The 18,350-nt window shown below is 45.3% G+C and overlaps 1 protein-coding gene across 9 annotated transcripts in view; it reads left to right on the forward strand.

Moving 5' to 3' along the window:
* The window catches only part of Slc24a2 (solute carrier family 24 member 2), a 245,733-nt gene that overhangs the window by 183,631 nt on the left and 43,752 nt on the right, over nt 1–18,350 (forward strand). For all 9 annotated transcript variants that reach the window (XM_085839192.1, XM_029476317.2, XM_029476319.2 and 6 more), the window contains 2 exons: nt 4,894–4,992; nt 8,806–8,924. In XM_085839192.1, the coding sequence (XP_085695318.1) occupies nt 4,894–4,992; nt 8,806–8,924 (218 nt within the window). The remainder of the gene's footprint in view (nt 1–4,893; nt 4,993–8,805; nt 8,925–18,350) is intronic.

Below are 18,350 nucleotides of genomic sequence, written 5' to 3' on the forward strand. Positions count from 1 at the left end.
GGTAGAGAACGCTAGAGAGGAGCTGCTCGGGGAAGGCAGGACAAGATCGTGCCAGTTGACCAGATACTAGAAACTGTGACTTCTGATGGGAAAACTTTGCACAGAGCAGACCGGCCAGTGCCGTGGTCCAGAGTGGGAAGTCGCACAGTGTTCTCAAGAAACAGGAGAATGGGGCTAGCCTGAATGGAGCAGACCACGAAGGGGGTGGAGGGACAGGGACAGGGTGGTCAGGGATTAGTTAGAATCCTGCCGGCAGTTGTAAAAACCTGTACTTTCACTTTGACCTGGAGACACATTGCAGGCCATCAACCAAAAAAAGGATTAATATGACCTAATTTATCTGTCCCCTGGGTGCTAAGATGACAGAGATGTAAGGGAAGAAGAGGACACACCAGCTGGCTGATATGTTCCTCTCCAGGAAGGCTCAGGGTGGGACTCAGGAAGTGGGGGCTGGAGAGAGAAATGGGCTGAGATAATGTGAGGACAGAAACACCTCATTGGCTGATGGGTGGCCTAAGAAAAAGAGGAGTGCTTGGGATGACCCGAGGCACCGCCCCTGGTCTGTCAAAGCCTTGTCAGAATGAGGATGGCCCTGGCCGCTTGAGTCCAGTCCAGGCTTTCATGAGAAAAGACAAAGGAGCACATGGGCGTAAGGGACGCGCGCTCAAGTGACCTTTGGCTTTCAAAGCTACCTGTCAAGCCCTGAACTTCAAAGAAAGAGACAGAAATGGCGGGTTTGAAAACACAGAAATAGACTTGCTTTCAAGTCTCTCTCTCTCTCTCTCTCTCTCTCTCTCTCTCTCTCTCTCTCTCTCTCTCTCTCTCTCTCTCTCATTTTTTTCCTCCCCAAGTGGCTGGCTCCCTTTATATCTGTTTCTTTAGTCCCATTTTTCTTTCTGCATTGCTGAAACTCAGGCTGTGACAGTCTGGACCTGATCTAGTCACAAGCCCAAAGGGTCCCTTGTGACAGTTGCCTATCACAAGCTTGGTGGGGAAAAGATGAAGGGATTCCCAGGGGACTGTTTTAATTCATTTATAGCAGGACAGAAGCCAAGTTTACTTCCCGTGAGTGACCAGGTTGTCCGGCGGAGATTGAGACTTCTGTTTTACCTCGGAGTGATCCAGCCAAGGATTCTAGTGGCTGTTTTTTCTCAATTCATTCTCCTTCCCAGGAAGCCCTCGGCTCCCATCTTTTCCTTCCAAACTTCCTGACCACCCCCTCAACGCACCCTCCTGTGAGGACACTCAGCTGGTACTCTCGCACATTTCAGATCAAACTAAACTATCCTAAAATTGTGTGCCAGGTTTGACGTAGGTGCCTCACGATCCCAGCCGAGTTTGCTATTTCCGAGGCTTCTAAGTATACAAATATCTGTGGCTATATAAAAAAGGCAACACCTTCAGGGTTTGCACCGCAGCATGGGGATATTTTTAAAGCTGCTTTGGATCAGGCTAAAAAATCACTCCATGGCTCACCTTGAAAAGTATTCAAAGGTGTCTTGATTTGTTCTTGCCAGACACAAAGCAGCGTGGTTGTTTCTTACGCCCATCCTCTGTGCCCCCACCTAAATGTGAGCCTAACACTTAGAGGCGATTTCTAGAGGATTCCCTGAAACTCCAGCACCAATCCAACAAGCTGAACTGAACATGGCTTCCTTTGTCCAACTCTGCCTTTCCCCTTCAGGAGTGTGCGTGCTGGGTGTGGAAGGTGAGCCTTGCTAAAAACCTAAACTTCAAGACAAAATCCCTTCAGATACGGGTGCCATCATCAGCTCTCAGAATGAGAAAAGTCTCCATGTCAGATCAGTGGGACAAAGGACAGTCTTACTCTCATGCTGCTGGAAGAAAGAAATTGAAGAATTGCTTGCCAGCCTTGGTAGCTTTGCACAGCTGCCCATGGGACTAAATGCCAAGAGCAAAGGGCAACTGGTTAGCCCCTTTTTCTCAATAGCCCAGGAAGCTAAAGACCTGCTACCCTACTTGGGGAAAACAATGACACACACAAGTAAGAAAACCCTCCCAGATGGTCACGTGACTAGGATCACAATACCCCAGCCCCACCACCACACCCCAGTGTATCTGCCATGGTTCTTATAGAACTTGGGAAAACCACACCAGTATGGTATGGCCAACTCTATGTTGAAGGATGCTTCGTGACAAAGAAAGTGGCCACAACGGTTCATGATCAGGAGTCCATTTTTTAAAATCACTTCTCTCTGGCACACATATAAGCCGTGGGAGGAATATTGTAAGAATGGACAGTCCATGACAGCCACTCTCCTGTACATATTCTCTGCTGTGATTTGTGACTTGAGGGCATTGGTTGGGCTAGGTTGGTTTACATAGGCTTGCTTCTCCTGCACCCCTTTCTACTTTGTTACTGTGTGATACACACTTTTAAAACAAGGTATCTGATCTCCTAATTTCATAGACATACAAAGTGACCTAAGCTCCAAGGTGGACTCCCACCATAGCAGAAAGAGTTTTGTTAGCAGAAACTCCAATGAAACTGCAGAACCTCCTTTTGCCTCTCTTGGGTACAAAATGCATGATTTGGAGTCTTCCTGGAATTGTCTTCCATGAAAAGTGATCCCTTTAGGCTTAAGATTTCAGGGTCCTAAGAGCCACCAGCCCCATCTGCCTGGTGCTCAGAGAAGAGCACCAGGCAGCCAGGAAATGCCTGGCATCAGCCAGGCCACCAGCAGGCTGTCGCACTTCTACCTGTCTCCTTTACCGTTCTTCTTCTCTTCCTTTCTGTGCTTCTTTTTACTCCCTTCTTTTTCTCATCCCCAGAATGACTTTCCCTCTCCCCTCTTCTTCCCACCTTTCCATTCTTACAGCCTCTGAGTTAGTCAGTTCTCCATCACAGTGACAATACTCTGGAGAAAAACAACTCAAAATGAGCTAAGATTTATTTTGGCTCCTGGTTTCAGAGTTCCCCCATCACCTGTCCTTTGTTTGGATCCAAGGCAAGGCAGAATGTCTTGTCATCAAGAGTCCGGGGCAAAGGCTACTCACTTTGTAGTGCCCGGAAGCAAAGAGAAGTAACAGGAAAGAGATAGGGCCCTTGCAAAGCCATGTCTTCCTGCAACGACACCTTGCCCATCACAGTGTACACCACCTCCACTGGCCTACTTAAATGTCTAATCCGCCAATGAAGTAAATCACTGGTAAGGCAAGAACACAACCTGTTTTCTCTGAAAATATACTCACATACGGGGAGATACAAGACTAATCCCCTCGATATCACTCACCCGGTCAAGTTGACCATCACAATTAGCTATCACACAGTCCACACCACATTCTGACCTTCCCTTCTGTTTTTCATTACCCCACCCCCTTACCTTTGGGAGCACAGTTGTGCAGCACACTCATTGCCTAGACCAACAGCTTTGTAAAACAAGAAATTAAGTCAGGGGCTGGCAAGATGGCTCCATTGGTCAAGTGCTGACCACCAAGCCTGTCAGCCTGCCTTCCATCCCCAGCACCCACGTGGTAGAAAGAGAAAACTTACACCCATGAGCTGTCCTCTGACCTCCACATGTATGCTGTAGCATGCATGTGCCCTTCCAATTTAAAAAAAAAAAAGTTTCAAAAATGTAATGGATTGAAACACAAAATAAATTTAAATTCAGTAGTTTATAATGTTGCTCAAAACACATTTTAAAAGAGAAAAAGAGGTTTGGGTTAGTGGCTAATGGAGCTGTGAGCAGAAACGACACCATCCTGGGTCACGTTCACATATGTGTTCACATGTTCAATGACTCTGAATCCACCATAGAAGTCACCATTCTGACCTCCAGAGTCCAACGCATGGGGAAGGGAGAGGTGCGGGTGTTCACCTGCCATGCCCAGTCTTGGAGGAGGCTCTCTCCAAGAGAAATATTTTCATTTGATTTGCTTCTAACTGAAAAAGTAGAATAAAATCCCCCCCCCATAACATGCTGTTAGGTAACACAACCAACAAGAAAGCCCAGTAGAAAATTGTGGGGCTTGGGGTATTTTAAGAAACACATTATGCTGGAATCTACACAGTAATCAGCTCGTTTAAAATGAGAATCTTTTGTACCTTGAATATTCCCAAGGAAGAAAATCAAAGATTAAAAGAGAGAAATGTGCTTCGTGTCCCTACTCGCTACACTTTGCATGACTGTCTTTTGTGCTTGTCGCATGCGTTTGCCCATTAATTGTGTCAATAATGAAGACAAAATGTACAAGACACTTGTGGCACAGCTGTTCACGGCGATTGCTTCGAGCATGGTACTTCTTTTCCACTCCTTTCCCAGAGTGTCTCATCTCCAACATGCTCAGTCCATCCTTCTTTGCCCTAAATCCCCAAATGGGATCCATGGCCGCCTTCTTGCTTTAATTGCAGCTGACTCAGCTTTTTCTGGAGAGCTGTGATGTCTGTCCCTGACTCCTTTGGAAGCCGCAATCATGACGAAACACTTGAAAACCAAAGTCAGTGTGAAGGACGGGCTGGCTTGGCTTTCCTTCCCAGCCATTGTCCAAAGCAGATCTGGAATGAGCATTTGATTCTAAAGCAGCTGTGGGTCTTCAGCCTTGTTTGGGGTTCCAGCGGTAGAGGTGGTTTGGGAGATGATGGGTGTTTTCACACTTTGTGAGCAGCTGGAGGGGAGGAAGAGGTTCAAGTCACACCTCCCCTCTATGGTCCGGCAGCTTGCAGATAGATTCTCAGATAGAGAACGGAACTGGGCTGAAGAATCCACCAAGGTAAGAGAGTGCCCCGCCCCCATATAGGTTGAAAGGCATTTGGGCTGCACTGCACAGAATGTGTGGTCACCGCTGTCAGGACGCGTAGAGAGACCACCCGCCTGCTTTGGCAATCCTTCTTCCTCACTGTCTCTCTCCTGCCACTTTCTCTTGCTTCAGGGAGGTTCAGAGAAAAAGCTTCAATTCTCCACAAGATCGCCAAGAAGAAATGCCAAGTGGATGAGAATGAGAGGCAGAATGGGGCTGCCAATCATGTGGGTGAGTGAGAGATCCATCCCTTGTCCTTCCCTGGTGGGGATATGGGGGAGAGGCAGAGAGACAGAATCAGTGTGGGAGCCCCTGCCCCTGTCCTAGTTCAGGCCCTTCCTAAACAATGAAATGAGTTCTTCTTCTCCCCCTGGGACAGGACAGGATTGGACATGTATGTCTCCAGTAACACTCAGGGAATCCACAGGGAAGAGCAATTGTAACCAAAATCACCAGATTTGACAGGAGACACACTCTAGTCATCTATGTCATTAGCATTTAGCCAAAGGTGTGAGTCCTGCTTCTGTTTGACTGGTGATCGGACTGTATATCTGTGACACTGCTCACAGCATCCCCACCCCCAACTCACCACCCACTCACCCAACAGGGTCCTTTCAAATCATGCCATTTCCTCTTTCTTAAGAACTCAGCACCATCAGTGCTGGGGAGATGTGTCAGCAGATAAAGTGCCTACTATGTGTGAGAACCTAAGTCTAGATCCTAGCACCCACACAAATGCTGGGTGGGCCCATCTGTACTCTCAGCACTTAGGAGCCAGGGACAGAAGATTCCCCAGGGCAAGATAGCTAGCTAGACTGGCCAAATGAACAAATTCTGGGTTCTGCAAGAGACCCTTAGTAAAGGAAATGGATATCAACCTTTGGCCTCCAGACACATGTGCACACATGTACACCAACACACACACACACACACACACACACACATACACATGAGGCCGCACTACATATACACAGGCCAAAAAAATAAAGCTAGGCAAAAGCAACCTAGGTCTGTCTTGGCTGACTCTTGTAGAACTTCTGTGTGACCAGATTGTGACATTCAGGCATCTTATTTTAACTTGGGACATCATGTTCCTTCTCTCCTGTCTGTAACTATAATATAGCTCTCAATTCTAAATTCAGACTAAATTTAACCTAATCTGGATCCATGCTGTAAACGAAGCTATTGCCCAAGTGACTAAAATTATCTGCCGACAAATCTCAACAGTTTTGCCCTCAAAATACTCCATAGAAGACTTCCTGCCTCTCCTACCATCCTGGATTCTAACCCAGGCACAATTTCAACCAAGGAGCAGTTAGGAGTCAATTGAGTATTTGTGGAGAAAGTGGACAGGAATCAGTTCAAGTGTTAACTAGGATTGGGTTATGAGATGCAGGTTTTTGTCTGATCCTCTCTGCTTTCGTGAATCTGGACACGTTTTGCAGAATGAGCAGAATTTGGCCTTGTATTGTAAAGTCAACAGGGAACATTACTGCCCGGCTAAGCTCTGTGTGTGATTTTTTTTTTTTTTGGTTCAATTACAAGGGCTACTTTTTTAACTCTGTTAGTTTTTCTTTTGTGGGATGAAGTAGCTTGGAACAGAATGGTTTGGGTGTCTGGGTTCATTCCCAGACCTTCTCTTGCACATTAGTGAATGTAGCCTTAGATTTGATCATCCACGACAAATAACCCCAAGGAACGTCCTGCTGATGGGACCAGTGAAGGACTTGGTAACAGGGGGAATGTGTATCAAAAATCTATGCTTTTTTAAAACCTCAGGATTTATTTTCATATTTTTGTTACAATAAAAACTGTGGTGTAAAAGCACACTCATTTTTGAGACTGTGCATGGGAAGTGGGTTCTCTTTTTGTTTTTTGTTTTTGTTTTGGTTTGGTTTGGTTTGGTTTGGTTTGGTTTTTTGAGACAGGGTTTCTGTGTAGCCCTGGCTGTCCTGGAACTCACTTTGTAGACCAGGCTGGCCTTGAACTCAGAAATCCACCTGCCTCTGCCTCCCAAATGCTGGGATTAAAGGCATGCACCACCACGCCCAGCTTCGGGGAAGTGAATTCTTACTTGTCTATGTCTATCCTAGAGGAACTAAAACCCCTTTGGATCCCTCTGCCCTGGGATTTTGGGATCCAGCTTGGCCTCAGCAATCTGTTCCTGAGGCTGTATGAGGGCTTTCATATCCCTGAGGTACTTAGTATGTTTTAGTTTAGATAATTGAATGAGCTATCTGGCATGGCTACAGGCAGCAGAGTATCCTACAGCCCTTATGTTAGTAATCATAGCTGGATCATGAAAGCCCAGATTCCTGTACCTTCCAGACCTTCATTCGTACCTCAGGACACCATGATTGGATTCGTGAGCATTTTACTAGGACTTTCAGTATTTGATTGTTTCAAACCAAACATCTTTATGAAGTCCTTTTTGTATAATAGGGTCTCACTGTATAACCCAGGCTGGCCTTGAACCTGTGACAGTCCTCCTACATCTACCTACCAAGTGCTAAGATTTTTCTTATGTACCAATGATAGAAATATTTGGTCCTTCTGAAGTTGCTAAGAAAAAAATCCTGTTCTCCCAGGAGCATCCTGTGGCTGCTCACATCTGGCACAGCTTAGCAGACTGGTGTCCAGCCACCCTTACTCCTGGCTCACTCTCTCCTCGCCCTGAACAGAATTGGTGCCAGTAGGAGCCTTTCTTTTTTTTCTTTATTTACTTCAAAGATCTCTATTTCTTTTTATGTGTCTATATGTGACCCACGTGCTCACAGGTGAACATGGACCCCAGAAGAGAGCTTTGGGACACCTAGAACTATAGTTGAAGGCAGTTGTGATCCACGTGATATGGGGAACTGGGAACTGAACCCAGTTCTTTGAAAGCAGCAAATGCTCTTAACTGCTGAGTAATCTCCGCATCCTCAATGAGAGACTTTCTGTTTCACTCCTGCTTAAGTCCCCGTTGAACCTAATGGGGCCTGAGCACTGGTCACCTGGAGTGGCTTCTCTTAGCCCTGGACAGAAGATATCTTGCAAAAAGCAACTGCAGTGACAGAGATTCAGATTATTCATTTCTGGCTTGGCCAGGCCCTCTTCTGAGTGATTTTCACACACTTTCCTACCTCTCTGTCAGTGAGGCAGTGGTAGCAGCAATAGCAGTCATGGTAGTAGTGGCACTGTTAGCAGCACCGACTTTCTGCAGGTAAGAAAACTGGATGCCACAGAGGTTGAGACAGTTGCTGAGGGTCATACAGCACAAACTGTAGAGTGAGAGTAAAAACACAGGCCCATCTGGTTCCTAATGTGACAGAGTCCTGGGGCCTTTGGGCCTCTTCTCCTGTCCCAGGAAAACATGACTGCAGTTGTTAACCCATAGCATCTCTCTGGCTTGCTCTCTCACTCAGTCATGTTCCTTGTCTCAGCACCCCCACCCCCTTGCTTTTCTTGGAACAGGACACCCAGTGCAGAATGTGCTGTGAGCGTTCTCAGGATTGTAAGAAAAGGCAGGTGGCCAAATCCTCTCCCAGCACAAGCAGTTTCGAAGATAGAGTATTAGAGCAGAAAACAGAGGACCCTGACTGGCCGTCAGCCACAGTAAACCATTCACCATACAGGGGGTGTTCCAGCCCAGTGGAAAGGGGGGCCTGACCAAGATGGCAGGCTGATGGTGACTGAGTATAGCCTAGGACGTGGTACCACGGACAGTGTCCTTTGCAGGGAGGTACAAATGTAAGGGTGATCCAGCTATCTCTCAGTCTGTATCTAAATGTCTAAAAGTATGTATCTGTGTCCTTGCATGTCCCAGCACATGATGATAGGGCCAATGGTGTCATGTGTGAGTTAGAGCTATGGAGAGGTAAGGGACAGCACACTAGGCAGCACAGACTAAAAGGTAAAAACCTTTTGCCAATACCCAACACCAGCTTCAGGTCTCTGTTGCCCTCTCCTCACCTTCCGATCCCCATTTTAGAGCATTCATTCCAACACGGACCTTTATTCCCACTGATTTTGATCATTTTCTGTGTTTAAATTATGCCGCAGAAAAAATTGAACTCCCCAACAGCACGAGCACAGAGGTGGAAATGACGCCATCGAGCGAAGCTTCGGAACCCGTCCAGAATGGAAACCTCTCCCACAACATTGAAGCTGCAGATGCCCCGGTATGATGTCTGAGCATGACAGTACAGCTTCCTTGGTGGCCCAGCTCCCAGCTGGTTCATATATGTGTCTTCCCCAGGGCCTCACATGGGGCAACCTCTGTGTACACTGAATGAGTACCCAAACTCTCTAAGCTATCTATCATCTTCTCAGGGTGAAGGGAGGATCAGATGTCTCAGAAAGGCATACACTAATGTATGGTAAAGCTTGGTGGCTATGATTTTAAATTTGGTGCTAAATATCAATGCACTCACAGTCATCACACCTTCATGAGATCGTTTATGTATGTGCTTGATGTTAATAATCTTTGGCCCCACCCAAAGTTCAACCACAACCAATGAACTGTTCTTCCTAGAAGTAATAATACCTAGCATCTATCAAACACCTACTATGAGCCCATATGTGGTACTAGATGCTTTAGGATTGGCCATCTTTGTACCTCACAGCTGAGAGTACTGGCATTGGCACCTCCACTGTACAGCTGAGGAACCCAAGTCCACTGAGATGAAGTAGTTAACAGGTTAACTAGTTGCAAGTAGTGAGCTGAGATGCCATCTCAGGTATGTCTAAGTGAAGTCCCCAAGCTGTTTCCACCACGAGTACTGCCTTTAGACCACAGTTGCTCAAACGGTGGGCAGAACCAAGTGGTGCTGGCTGGATGTTTGGGTCTTGTGCTGAACAAATCAACCAGAATTTCTAAAGCATGGGGCCTCAGTTTTGCATCTCATCAAGTATCCTCCATCAAAGCTTTCACAGACAGAAAGGCACTTAAAAATTCTCAGGTGGGTGGGAAGGACGGTGATTCTGACTTTGGAGTGCTATAGTAAGGCCCAAGGCATGGAATGGAATTGGCTTCCCAGTGATGATGGTGCTACCTAACATAGCACCATCCTAAAGTTTGCAAGCAGTCTTGTCCTGGAAGTTTTCCCAATGAGCTGTTATACGGTGCTCACAAAGAGAACCGAGTCTATGGCCAGTGTGTTCTGGCACCTCCTTCTTTTATGTCAAGAAATGGGGGCCATCTGACCTCTAGAAAAAGTGTGTAACTGCTTGCCTGCTGCCCATCTCTAAGAGTAATGTAGAAGGATAGTCTCAGCATTTATCCGCAGAGAGCACAACGCTCTCTGCCCCTGTGTCCTCTGCCTTCCAGCTTCTCACCCTCCTGCCCAGAGCCCTGGGCTGCCACCCGCCGTGTCAGTCAGCACTCATCATCTGGCAGGGCAGAGCGGCTTATGTCCGCATGGATAAGCAGCATGTGGTGGCAGGAGGCAGGCCCCAAGGACATCTGGCTGCCCTCAGGGCTGGCACAGTCACAGGTGTGCAGAGGGACACCTCATCACCATGATACCCCATCTGGCTGGCCAAGGGACATCTGTGTCCCTTCAAGGGAGGACCTTGCTACAGGGGAGCGAAAGTCTCACTGACCCCGGTCCCTTGAGCTGCCCCAGGTCTCAGTACATGGAGATGGGCAGATTTGTGTGCTGTGCTGGCTGGACTGAAGAGCAGTCAAGCTGTCAAAGTCATCACGATAGCTGACTACAGGGTGACATGCTGGTTTGTTCCAAAGCCACAAGGCAAGATGCCAACCTAACTTCACTTCCTCCTCCTCCTCCTCCTCCTCCCCCTCCTCCTCCTCTTCCTCCTCCCCTTCCTCCTCTTCCTCTTCTTCTTCTTCCTCCTCCTCCTCTTTCTTCTCCTTCTCTTCCTCTTCCTCCTTAAAGCACAAATCCTGAAAATACTGCCTAATTGGTGCTATTGTAAGAGCTAAATGTGGCTTTGGCATAGAGCCACATGCTAGTTGCTTACATCATATGCCCAAACTCGATGCTTGAACAGCATTCTTCCTTAAAGAGTTCCTTGTAGGTAAGTGAAGGAGGTTGTATAAGTATACAGTTTTAGTGGGTATTGGTGATTTAAATAAGTCAGCTAACAAACATTTGGTAGCTAATAATGGCCCAGATTAATCATGGAGGACTCTGAACACAGTGCTCTGGGAGCCTGCCCCACCAAAACAAAAACAAAAACAAAATCCTAACTGGGGAATATATGAAAGCTCCGTAGAACATGTTACATTTGAGCTTGGTATTGATGGGTGGAAGGAATTTTGTCACTCAGAGAAGAAAAATGAAATAACAACCTATGCAGGTGTCCAAAAACATATTTAGTGATTGCTGAGCAAGATGGTAGACCAAAAACCAAGCTTTTAGCTACTTTATGAATTCTTCTTTCTTCCACCCTTCTCCACTCCTTTTCTTCCACTCTTTCAACTCTCTAACACTACTCTCTAACTCTCTAACACAACTACTTAACAAACCCTGACTAACAGCAACTCACCCCACCCTCTTGGGGCCTCCCACTTATATACCCTCTGAAAAGTCCCCAGATGTCACAGTCACAGAAACTGCCTACTGCGGGCAAAATCACACCCCTGCTAGAGTGCAAGGCAAATCATAGTCACCTGCTGAGGGCAGTATGAAGCAGCCCCATCTCTCACACCTAGGATTAAAACAAAAATATATTCCCATAATATTTCTGTGATTTATTTTTTTTAAGAAACCAAAACTCCAAAATTTCAACAGTGAGTGCAAACTGGCTTGAGGTTCTTCACCCACCCATCAGATCAGAAGGCTCTCAGTGTTCGTCTGGGTCAACAATGGACTGGGCTTCGAGCAGCCCACATAAGACTGATGGCCACAGGGACAGAGAGAGCAAAGGAGGATGAGAGCACTGGGAAGTGCAGAGCCCTCTGGAAAGCCTTGCTGAGGAGGTATCCTGCCAAAGGCACAGCAATAGGGGGCAAAAATGAGCTTGGTGTGTTTGCAAACAGAGGGAGACAAGAGGAGACAAGAGCAGGAAGACTTTTAGATGATGGCATGTTCATTCTTCCTGGGCAGCAACAAGTCGCTGGGCATCCCAGATGTGATTTGCACTAGCAGAACACCCCGAGGCTGCATCTAGTCTGTATTTAAAGCAATAATGAGGCAGAGAGAGGTCCATGTGGGATTGATGGAGTCTGGGCAGTGCAGTAGACCCAGAGGAGGACATCGGTGCATCATGAGGCATGCTGTGCTTGATGGCCAGCTCTTGAGGGTGAGGAGCCTTAAAGGATTTGGAGAGTAATGGCAACTTCTGGGTGTCTTGCAGTAAGATGGCTCATTTTGTTCAAGAAGGGAGCAGGGGGCTAGAGGTGTGGGTTGGTAGTAGGGCACTTGCCTAGCATGCACAGGGCTGAGTTCCAGGTCATGAACTACAAAAATGAGGGGAGAGCAGAATAGAAGAAAAGCAGGCACAGAAAAGTGAGTTGAGAACCCAGAAGCTTGTGGGTCCATAAACCAGTGTCTGTATGACCCAAGGGGCTAGGATGGTTTATACATTTTCAAAATGTTTTTGTGTAAAAGAGAAGCAGGAACATATGGAACAGGGACCATATGGACCCCAAAGCCTGAAATATTTACTGTCTAGCCCTTTGTGGAGCGCGGGGGAGGGGGACTGCTCGTGCCCAATATAGACCATCTGTAGTCTCTAAAGAGAAAGCTCTCCTATACGGATTTGGAAGCCTTGTTAAGGGGAAAGGCACTGTGCCAAAGTGTATCCTAGATTGTGAGATTCGACAGAACGCTGTCTGATACGCTAAAGGAAAAAGAGGGAACGAGCATGTAAGCCTTGGTTTGGGACACTGCTGGAGAACTTAGCAGTGCCAGTTACCCTGCCAGAGACTTCTCTGTATGTGGGGTTTGTACATTGTACCAGGTAATTGTGTTGCCTAGTCAAAAAAAAAAAAAGAGTAACCACAATAAAAATAGCAATTTGCCTAGCACATACAAAGCCCTGACTTCAACCCCCAATACTACAAAAAGGGGGTATTTGGGAAGTAGAGACAAAAGGATTAGAAGTTCAAACTCATCCTCCAATACATGGTGATGATGGGTAAAATTAACACACTGTTCATTAGTCATTCAAACAGGTTACAGTGGCAAACCACTGGAGTCCAAATCTCAGCCTTTTTCCTCCCCAACTGTGTATACAGCAAGATACTAAACCTCTCTGTTCTCCACATTTCTTCTCGGTGAAACAGTAATTTTTTTAAAAAAATTGCTTATCTTGTTACTGTGAGGCTCAGCTGTTCTTTAAACAGTTCTTGAATACAGTGAGCACCTCACCAGGGTGTATTAACATTGGTAATGCTTAGAAAAATCCTTTTTGGTTGGCTATTAAGTAGCAGAGATGACAAGGCTTTCAATCAGGTATTGGTTATGAGGTAAAGCATGGCTGGATTTCAGAGTTATTTCTGAGCAAAAGTTGAGAAGCTATGATAAAAACTGGCCATAGAAAAACAGAAAATTCAGTTTAAATATTCATTACACGTGGATCAATTAATAAAGTGGTTCATTTTAATAATCAAATAAAAAGAAAAACAGGAAAAGGGGAGCTATAGGGAAGGCTGGGGTGCCTGACTGGGAGGACTGGGTAGAGGTTTGGATTAGAGTAACAACTCCAGGGTAAGAGTAAAACAAGATCTGCAGTCAGGAAACTCTGGCCTCTTGGCACAGACTTGCAAAAATGACTTAGTGGCTCGGTTTTGTTAGTTCTCTGTCTTTCTATATTGTATCTTTATCAAGTTCCATGACAAGTGAGGTGCTCATCCCAACTTTATTCGTGAAAATTCTGAGCCCATGTTACATACTCATTGCTGCTATTCTCCTGGGGGTTTAGCCCATCTCCTTAGTTAACCTGCTATATTTTTTTTTAAAAAAATCCAGATTTGAAAGTGAGTTTCACCTTGACACCTTAGGCAGGGGTTTTGTGACCCATGGCTGAGAAGAACATATGAAAAAGTTCTCTCATGTAGACCACAAGCCCTGTGCACTAATCTTGCTGTGTGCTAGTCCATGCAACCAAGAGGACCCAACCTTCTCTACACTTCAGTATTGAGTCTCTTCTCACCTGAAGAGCCAGTGCTGTAGAAAAGGGAACTGGAACTGCCACAAGTTCGTCTGCCCACCCAAATTTAAAATGTGGATCATTTCCCTAGACATAGACCCTAATGCTTTCCTACATTTTAATTCTGCCAGTCTGGGACAGCTTGCCTAGCAAGTAAGAGGGGAGAACCTGAATAGGATCCCCAGAACTGAGGAGATGGGGGGACAGCCTCGCTGCATTTTAATTTTGCAATCTAGTCAATACACTGCATGCTCTGGAATGTGCCTCTGTAAGGCATCTGAACTCTGAAGATACACAAAGCAAAGATCAGGGTCTAGCTAAAGAGCTCATTGGTTTAAATTGTGCCTGCTTTTTATTTTACGTTGAGACCACTATATAGGCCTGGAAGTGCTGGCACTCACTACATAAACCAAGCTAGCCTCTAACTCAGAGCTCTACCTGCCTCTGCCTCCTGAGTCCTAGGATTAAAGTGTGAGTGCCATGCCTAGCAATGCACCATAAAGGGACTATGTTTCTTTGCTCAATTCTGATCTCATTCCACCTGAGACTGCTCTGTCCTTAGAGAGGGAAGTCTTAATTGTCCTTGTTTTGGTTGAGGCCCAGATATATCCATGGGTAAGAAAATTCATGTGGGAAAATTGCATCCCTGGATAGAAGGATGGGTGAATGGATGGAGAGACAGATGGATGGATGGATGGATGGATTGATGGATGGATGGATGGATGGATGGATGGACGGATGGATAGATAGATGGAAGGATGGATGAATGGATGGACAGATGTATAGATAGACAGACAGATGATGTGGAGAATGAAAAACAGGCATAGGATCTGTAAAATGCAGGCTCTGTTCTTATGTCCTCAGCTTATAAATTGCATATCACCACTCTGTGTTAAAGCCCTCTTTTTGCATTTTAGAACTCAGCTCTGATGTATCTCTCCCTAGGTGTATCTCTTCCTTCCCTAAACCCAATAAGGTTTTCAGGACCTGATTTCTGCAGTCTCCATTCAGAGACTAAGTAAAGGATGAATAGAGGAAATGTGACACAAGTGACTGTGTGTTTAAATCTCTTCTTTAAAAAGGAATTAAATGCTTAAAAATATCTCCTGCCTCTTAAATCTAGGTTTCCAAGGGTGCTTTAGAAAAACAAATGCCATTTTCAAAGTTTATCATTTACTGCAGATTGGTGCTGTTGTGATCTGAGGGCTCCCTGGAAAGAATTGATAACGCAAGTGAATCAGACTGCCAGGTGTCATGGGAATTTCCAAAATTACCCATGCAGGTGGTGCCTGGAATACATATTTTCTGTTTCTTCTGCAAATCATTACCCTTAACATAACAGCAAACATCTCTATCCAGTGTTGGGGTTTAGCACAGGGACCCCACACCCTCCTGTTAGCAGGGATGTGTGTGGATAGGAACAGATAAAGTGCTATGGGAGTTTAGAAACACCTTTATTTTCCTTGATTGGTGAAGTTGTCTGCCTCTTGGAACAGCCGTAGAGCACAGTGAGAGGATTTTACAACCATGAAGTGGTGGGAAGTGACCCAGCCAGGCCAGAGGGCAGTAGTGGGAGAAGGGGCCGCACTTCACTGTGCAGGCAATGGGGATGTCAAAAGATTGCCCAGTCCATCTGGCTGGATGACTTCCTTAGAAAAGAAACCATCTGTGTCAGAGAGACCCCAACAGTAGCCATAAAATAGGCAAAGCTTAAAGACTATTGCTCACCAGGCCATTTCTAGGGCAGAAAGAATTTTTCATTATATTTTTAATGAAAAGTTGAAGATCTGTTTCCTATATCCACTAACCTGGATAATATTTTCCAAGTGCTGGATTCATTCAGCGGCCTTTTAATATATTTGTCCAACACAATATTTTTATTAATTGTTTGGAAATTTCACACAATGCATCCTGATCACTCAATGCTTCCCACCCCACCTCTGCCAGATCTACCCTCCCAGCCTTGTGCTCTCACCCTCAAAAAACAAATTAAGAAAAAAATACAAGTGCAATTTATATTGCCTACATATTCATTTGAGCATGATCAAACTTACAGTGGCCAGCCCCTTGAAGATAACTGAGTCCTTTTAACATATTTTAAGACTGAAATAGATGCAAATTTAAGACTCTTTAAAGTCTTCTTAATTTGAATATTGACAAAGAATTATACCTTATTCACTGGGAAACTTGTTGTTAATATTTGCACTTCCTGAGGAGTTTTGAGAATATTTGTTCATCTTTTACATGATATATCAGTAACTGACTATTATTAAGAGGAGGTAAACCTTCATTACCACCCTGGAAAAAATACTAGTATCAATAAACTGTTTCCAATGACTAATTCTAACCCAGTTGATAATAAGGGGCTAAAAAGGTGTTTATGGTTGCTTTTCTAATTCTCCACTTAGCTTCTGTGCGGACAAATCTTTTATGAATGTGTCAGCAATATTTACAAGTGCCTGAAAACACAGCCAAACCAGGGTACAGCAATGCAGAAAAAAATCCATCTTGTCCGTAGCTTGTGCCTCAGAATCACTTGGACAAAACACACAGTGAAGGGAAGGTGCTGCATTTCAATAGACACTTACATGCTGTTCTACATGATTAGAAATGGCTTCTTGCCTTCCTGGAAAGCTGAGGTTCAGACCGCTCCACCACTCACAGCCATACATGTTTAAAAAAAAAAAAAAAAAAAAAACTTGGTTTTTGTTCAGCGTCTAGTACAAGATGAAATTTTGGGCTTGGCACTGCTCAGTGGAATCTTATTATGTGTTTCATGTGCTAAGTGTTTGATGCCAGAATTTTTTTCTGCACATAAAACAGGTTAATGATGTCACTATAGGGGGAGTGAATCCCTTCCGTCCTACCACCTGCCGCAAATGTGTTCATTGTTTGAAGGAAATCTATTTTCTAATGAAAGATTACTTCTGTAAGTTCAGTATGTCCACACAGAAGGCAAGGCAAATGTCTTAGATGGTGCATCCCTTCTCAAAAGGATGGCTTTTGACTAGGGATCATCTCAACTTTGTGTATAAGAGACAATACAACAATATGCAGGGAGCTAAAGACTAAGGACATACTACAGAGAATAATGGGCGTTGGTAGAAAATACGAGAGATCGGTAAGCCTCTCAGAAACACAAAGGTAGGTAATTCTGAGACTCAAAAATGAGTTTTTAAAGGACAGGTGTGAAGCAGATTAAATTAAGTACATGCACTTTCTACTGAGCGGTGAGCTGCCGGAAAAGGATTAATATCCGTACAGTCATCTTACCAGTTCACTCAAACAAACCTTAGAAATGTCATGGATGGAGTGACTTACACAACACAAACTCATTTTCTCACAGATCTGAGGGTCAAAGGTTCTAGAACCTCTAGTCAAGGCTCTTTCTGGCGTCCTACGGAGCGCTCACGTGGTCTTCCCTCGTCACTAGGTCTTCCCTCCTCACATGGGCTTCCCTCATCACGAGGTCATTCCTCGTTGCTTGGGGGGGGGAGGGCGCGGGGGGGACACAGGGGAAACACAGAAAAGAGGGAGAGAGAAGCCTAGGAGCAGGAGACAAGCCAAGAAACACGCACTCTAGGAAGCCTTTTTATAAGTAAGTAATCTTTTCAGACCAGGCCCCAGCCTCACAACCTCATTGAATGTTAATCACTTCCTCAGAGTTCCCATCTCCAAACACAGCTCCCTGGGGAGGGGAGGTCTTGGCATGTTTGATGTGCTTGCAGTGGTTTCTATCCAACAGGACGCTCCCCTTCAGATAACTGAAGTTTTCCTAGATGGCTTTCTAGCTTCCCATCACCTGCTCTAAGATTTTTTTCTTCTTCGAGACTTTCCCGGTTTTGTTACAGAGGGAAGGTGAATGAAAATGTATCGCTCAGAGGGGTAGAGCCTTTCAGAGACCATCCCAGAACTCTGAGACTGCTTTGAACATAACTCCACACACCTTGTTTGACAAGTCCACAAACTCGTTTTTTGAAATCCCAAAAGTTCAGATTCCAATGGTGACTTTTAGATTTTGAGTCTGTGACACTAGAACGATCTATAAGCCAGTAGTAATGTTTTTTGTGGCTGTCTTAGTTTAGGGTTAGTACTGCTGTGATGAAACAACCGTGACCAACTTCGGGAGGCGGGGGTTTATTTCACTCACAGTCCCAGATAATAGTTCCACATCGGGAACAGTGAGGGTAGAAATTCCTTCAGGTTAGGAACCTGGATGCAGGAGCTAACGCATATCACGGAGGGATGCTGCTTACTGGCTTGTTCAGCCTGCTATCTTAAAGAATCCAGGGACACCAGCCTAGGGAGGGTACCACCCACAATGGCCTGGGTCCTCCCCCATTAATCACTAATTAAGAAAATGGCTTACAGCCAGGTTTTTTTAAAAAAGATCATTTTATTCGTTTACATTTCAAATGATATCCTCCCTTCCTGGTTACACCTCTACAACCCCCATCCTCCCTCTCTTCCCTCCCTTTGCCTCTATA

The sequence above is a fragment of the Mus caroli genome, unplaced genomic scaffold, assembly GCF_978045245.1.
Source record: "Mus caroli unplaced genomic scaffold, Mus_caroli_1 scaffold_6, whole genome shotgun sequence".
NCBI classification, from domain to species: Eukaryota; Metazoa; Chordata; class Mammalia; order Rodentia; family Muridae; genus Mus; species Mus caroli.